Raw genomic sequence first — 6,000 nt, forward strand, 5'->3', positions numbered from 1 at the left:
ATTGCACACAATGTATGTTTTAAGTCACATATATTATATAAAATACTATGCAACCATTTTATTAAAACTTTATAAAAAAAAACCCCTGGTGCTCAAATTTCTCATTTCCTTTGATTTAATACTTTCTAGAATAAATACTTGAAGAATATAATATTCTAAAGAATATCTTAAATATTTCAAGTGAGTGGGATGAAATATCATGATGGTAACAAAATTGGTGCTGTATAAAAACATGACAATTCATTAGGGTTTTGTCTAAATGCAATAAGTAATAGGTGCTCACTGTCTAGTCACAAAGACTTTCAAGAAATATAGAGACAAAAATGAATAACAAATATCTTAGCAGCCTGTAGCCCTACAGTTAGAGAGTTAACAATAAGTGCACAGATGACAATTTGTCAAGTTTGGTTGTGATGAGAACAATGCAATAGACATGAAAGGAATGGAGAGCATAGAAGGTCAATGAAGGATGGGTGCACATGACTGCATATGAAAAATGTTTTTAAAGGAACTGCTATTCCAATACAAGAATCTTGAAGGTTAGGATAAATGAATTGGTTAAGAAGAAGATAATGCATGGGGGGTTGGGGTGGGGGTAGGGGTAGGGACTACACAAAAGGCTCAGAGCATTGTAGACTAGTGGAACTACAAGGTAGTCTAGTACAATTAGAGAAAGTCCTTGACCTTAATTCATGTTCTATGAAGCTCTCCAGAGTAGCAGAAAAGAGGAGAGGATAATTTAAACATACAGCTCATGACTCAGAGCCCAAGTATGTGTTAAGTAGTGTAATAAGCATGCCCGGAATTTCTGGGGTGCAGGTTAGGAACTGTACAGGTTAAGAAGTGACCTAGCACTCAAACTGATGCCAATTCAAATCAGTGTTGAGTCTGTTACAATAAAGATAACACTGTCCCACGGAGATCCCTAATTTTCATAGAACTTCAAACATAGTCACTCAGTGTACCTGCTCTAGCCCATAAGCTGCTTGTTAATGTATGCCTGCCACTGAGTGCCATCACAGGAGGCTCACTCAAAGCATTTCTAATAATGGACTGAACTATAGAATCAAAAAAAGTGAGGATTATTTCTCTCTTAACTTGTTAGTTTTTTCTTTCTCTGGCCCTTTGTCCTTCTCTTTTCTCCAGATCTCCCTCATTTTTAGTAGGAATTCTCTTCCATCTGTCCCTGTCCCCAGGCCAAACTCTCCAACAACCCCAGTGTGTGCTGAATCCTCACCCCAAGCATTAGCTTCATGACCTCACCAATTTCTAGCCTGCTCTAATTGATCCATTTATTTGATTCGCTGCTTGAGGGGTTGATGTCTGTTGGTTTTGTTCATGATATATCTTAGATGCTCAGAATAGTATCTGGATATAGTAGATGTTAAGTAAATGGTGACTATTTAGATTTTTCAGATTTTCAAATATCCTGGTTTTGCTTTTAAAGTATACTGTCTTGGCTATGAATTTTCATTACTTTTTTTAATTAAAGAAGATTTGTAAATATATACCATATAATTAACACTCTTCATGGTTGTTACAAAAATAAATTAGATAGAGGGATTTGATACCTGAACAGAAAACAATGATAGAATCATAGACAGAATGATAATAATTTATGATCTCTTCTGGAATTCTTATGGAGGTGATTAATATATATGTATATCCTCAGAAGTTTCCTTCAGAGAACATATGATAGATATAAGAAATAAAGAGATGTCACCCATTGTTAATCTGGACAATACAATTTTGGGGGCACAGTGTTTTAGTTTAATTGTCAATACCCCTAGGTATATGTGATTTCATTTGGAAAATTTTGATCAAAATCTCAACTTCAGATGGAGAATGTGGGCTATCAAATGAGATCATCAGTGGAAACAATTAGCAAGGCTCTGGCACATAGCAGCAAATAAATAAATGCACATGGAGTGACTTAATCCTTGATAAAGGCTGATGTAATAAGAAAACAAGTGAAAGTTTTCTACTGATTTCTACAGTTTTGTACCTATTTATGCTTGCACTCTTGGTAGCCTCTTTGCCCTCAATATCACTATCATAGTGAATTGCATTATTCCATTCTTTTTTCTTTGATCGATTATTGTGTACATTGTTATTCCCAACATAAGGAAAGACATAGGCAATTGTGTCTTAGAGCCACCAAGTAACTTGTCTGACTGCATAATGAGTGGCACAGTCATGATCTAAACCAAGATGAACTTACTACCAAAGCTGGCTCAGCAGTTTGGCCTTTGTCTGAGATTTTGTATCAGTGTGGTCATAGTCAGAAAGTCCTCCCTGGCCTTGTATTCTAGGTATTACACTTTCTTCTTTCACAACCACAGTAGATTTTGAAATATATTTGCTCCTCCATGTATAACTGTATCTCTCCTGCATGTAAGCAACTGTCTCTGTTTTTAGATCTTGAGTAAGTTCTTACTGGGTCCTTTTCAAGTAAGTTCAATGCTTAGTGAGTGATTATATATTGTGAGTTTTGGACTTATTTCTCTAGCCCTTAATTCATATATTTCTTACAACAGTCTCTTATAACAGACACTAACTTTATCCTTATCACAGAGAACATAAGAATGGAACACATTAGGTAAAAAGCTCATGCCACTTAAAAGGACAGACTAGAGTTTGAACACATTTGGGTTCCAGTATCTACAATCTTAACGGTGGCATTTTAACAACCATGACTTAGAGTATGACCCATTTAGATTAATGTAATTAATCTATTTTCCACGTGATGTTAACACCTGCAATTAGTCAAGAACAAAAAGCCTATTTAGAAAAGGTAGATGGTTCTAGAAGCTGATATACATTGGTGATCTTCATTGCATCAAACATACTCAACATTGTGATCTCGTTAAGTGCAGAACATTAAACCGTAACTTCGTATGATTTCTAAACCAAAAATAGAGTTTAGCAAGACTCGTTCCTTTTAATACCAATTTAATACTTTTGCTTTCTGAGTAAAATGATTTGAATATAGTCTATTTTTAAGAGCAAGCAAAGAACATGTTCATGATAAATTGGAACCATGTGTAAGTGCCCTAGCTTCACTCTTATCTGAACAACATAGCCTTGAATCACAAGAGTCAGCATGTCCTCTCATGATACAGATAGATTAGTGTGGGTGACAGCTTTATGCAAGAAAGGGGAAAGACACCTAGCCAGGAATAAATCATGCACATGAAACCTTTAATTTCAAAAATTATTCTCAAGAACCATTTTAGTTGATAAATATGACTTTTAGGTTCAGAAAACAAACAAACAAACAAAAAAATACCTCATGAATTCTGCTCTGAAAGATGATTTTCCAAATGTGAGCAGTCAGCCTTATGGATATGAAACTCACAGAAGAAAATCTATATAGATCCTCCTACCCTGTCTGTTTCACATACATTAGTCCATGAAAGAACATGATTTAACATTATAAGATACATTAAAAACCTTTCCTAGGTTGTTCAAACACGTACACTGTATCCCTTGGCAAACAGTCTCTATGGTCCATTTAGATCTTTCTAGCATGCAAAGAAAATCTCACTCAGAATTCAAGAAAGGAAGAATTCCTCTTACCATATATTCCATGTTTGCTGCTGGTGGGAACACTTTGCCCCGAACTTGATTATGGTAATCAAGAATGGCGATCATGTCATTCTGAGAAATGTAGCGCTTCCGCCTGGCTTTGGGGATATCCACAGACAGTACTGGTACGCTGAGGGTGGCTTCAATATCAGAGAAGTTATTGGCTGGCAGAGATGAGTCAGTGAAATTTAGTAAGACGATAGTGCGTGCTTCACAGAGAAGGGACAAAAGGATCACAAGGTTGACTGCAGAGATCATTACCATTTTCAGGGATGGAGAAGTCCTCCAGGTTTGCTTTGCTTTAAAGCAGAACAGTATAGAGTTAGTCTTTACAAAAGCAACCAAACAATAAACATATAAACAATCAGAAAAGAGCCATAGGGTATGAATTTACAATGTCAACTCAGGAGAATTGTATGGATGGGCATTCTGCCCAAATCCACAAAATCGTTGCCTGAAAGAGGACCTAATGTAGTTTCTACTCATCTGGGTGTACTATGAGTCACACCTTTTAAAAGGAACTGTTTAGAGTTAAAAGAAAAGAAAGAACATGAACATTCAGTCTGTAATGAATGGGAAACCTTTACCCCAAATGCCCGAACTGTAAGACACATTACTACAATGCCTGTTTCTAGCCAGGAATCTTTAGCAACCCAAACTGTCCCTGAGAATGAAGACAAATACAGGTAGCCATGGCAAATATGCTGATAATCTGTCCCAGACCTTCTGTATACCGAGTGACAACACATTGGGTAGTGCAGTAATCTAGTCTCACTGCTAAGGAAAAAAGACATAAACTGCTTTAAAATAATTCATGCAATAAAATCTAGTTGATCCAAGTAGCTTACCTCTGCACAATGCCAAAATGAATACACTGCTCCTCCAACAAGGTAAGTTTCTTTGTTATGTTGTAGCATGAACTCTTCTAAGAGGAGTATGATTGTTACAAGCTCTGAGAGTGCAAAAGCCTGTAAGGTTTGAATGCTGCTGGCTACAGGAGCAACTAACAGCTTTTATATGTCAGTTTGCAAAGTCCAGAAAGGGCAGGCTCTCCTAGGGTCTCTCAGCCAAAGTCCAAGGGGAGGGGTTTGGGACAGAAAGAAAAAAACAGTGATTGGGTGGCAACCTTTTTATGTGGCTGTGAGGAAATTGAGTCACACCCACAGCTTACAAAGCACAAACTGTGAGACACCCCAACCCTTTTCTCTGAGCTTCTGTGAGTGCTTGATTTTTTTCTTTCTTACTGTGCTTTAGCTTCTGGCTACCATTCCAAAAAGGCAAGGGAAAGAAAGAAGCAAAAGACAATTAAAAGACTGTGGATTCTTGAAAACACAGATGCCAGAGTAACAAGCAGTACATTTTTAGATGGCAGCAAATCACATAGGAGCTGAAAAAAGCAGGCTGATACTAAATCAAGAGATCGACTCACACAGTTAATCTGGGTAGCCACAAATATGATTCAGGAGAATGCCAGGCAAGTCAGTAGTAACCAAATGATAGCATATGATGTTAGGATAATACATGCTCTAGTGGCTGTGCTCCCTGTCTTCATGTGTTTCTATTCCTATAATATATATTTTTATTCTCTTCTCATTCCATCTTCACTCACTTTTTCTTTCTCTAAAGCAATATAGTCAGCAAATTACCTGCTTTCTACCTACCTTGTATAAAATTTGAAATGAAACTCACAGCAAATGACAGAAGCCAAGATACCATCTGTTTCAGGTTTAGTAGCATATAGATGAAATTTTAAGCAAGGAACAGCTGAATTTCCCCATCAGAATATTACACAATACAATGGAGACCGTTAAGGATCATGCAGTAGCAGCAGCAGCCAAAAAGAACTTATTAAGAAGATGCCACTGAAACAAAATGCACATCTGGCATAGGCAGAAAAAGAGTGCAAATACTACTGTAATCTGTAATGAAAAGATCCCCTGAAATGTTATGGGTCATTTTCTCATTAAGAAAATCTGGACCATTTGTAACCAGTCAGAATAAGTATTCTTTGTGTTCTGGAAAACATTAACAGAATATGTTCAGCCTGCTAATGGAACTGTCCTCTGCATGTTTCTGCAGGATAAGCATCGTGTGAATTCACAGCCATCAAACCAGTGAGCATGTGGCATACTGGACTGGAAAGTAAATCTCCTAGGTTTTGTTCCCAGTCAGATCACTCTCAATTTGCGTGGCCCAGTGCAAACCTTTAACTCTTTGTGGGTAAATTTTTTTCTCTTTTTAAAATGGATATTCTATTTTTTTACATTTCTTTTTTATTGGGTTTTTATTTACATTTCAAATGTTATCCCCTTTGGGAAAACATATGCACCCTTTGTTGAGGCAGCCTTAAGGAGATTCCTGAGGAGGGAGGTTAATGATCTGAGTCTGAAGTGCATCTAAGTGAACGGTGAT

The 6,000-nt window shown here is 36.9% G+C and overlaps 1 protein-coding gene across 1 annotated transcript in view; it reads right to left on the minus strand.

Annotated features, from left to right (window-relative positions):
• Positions 1 to 4,484, minus strand: part of Pi15 (peptidase inhibitor 15) — a 28,122-nt gene extending 23,638 nt beyond the window's left edge. The window contains exons 1-2 of the mRNA NM_001106917.1: positions 4,437 to 4,484; positions 3,580 to 3,887 (exon numbers count right to left, since the gene is read on the minus strand). Of these exons, the coding sequence (NP_001100387.1) occupies positions 3,580 to 3,852 (273 nt within the window). The 5' untranslated portion in view covers positions 3,853 to 3,887; positions 4,437 to 4,484. The remainder of the gene's footprint in view (positions 1 to 3,579; positions 3,888 to 4,436) is intronic.
• Positions 4,485 to 6,000: the final 1,516 nt, after the last annotated feature.

Source organism: Rattus norvegicus, chromosome 5, assembly GCF_036323735.1.
Source record: "Rattus norvegicus strain BN/NHsdMcwi chromosome 5, GRCr8, whole genome shotgun sequence".
In the NCBI taxonomy this organism is placed as follows: domain Eukaryota; kingdom Metazoa; phylum Chordata; class Mammalia; order Rodentia; family Muridae; genus Rattus; species Rattus norvegicus.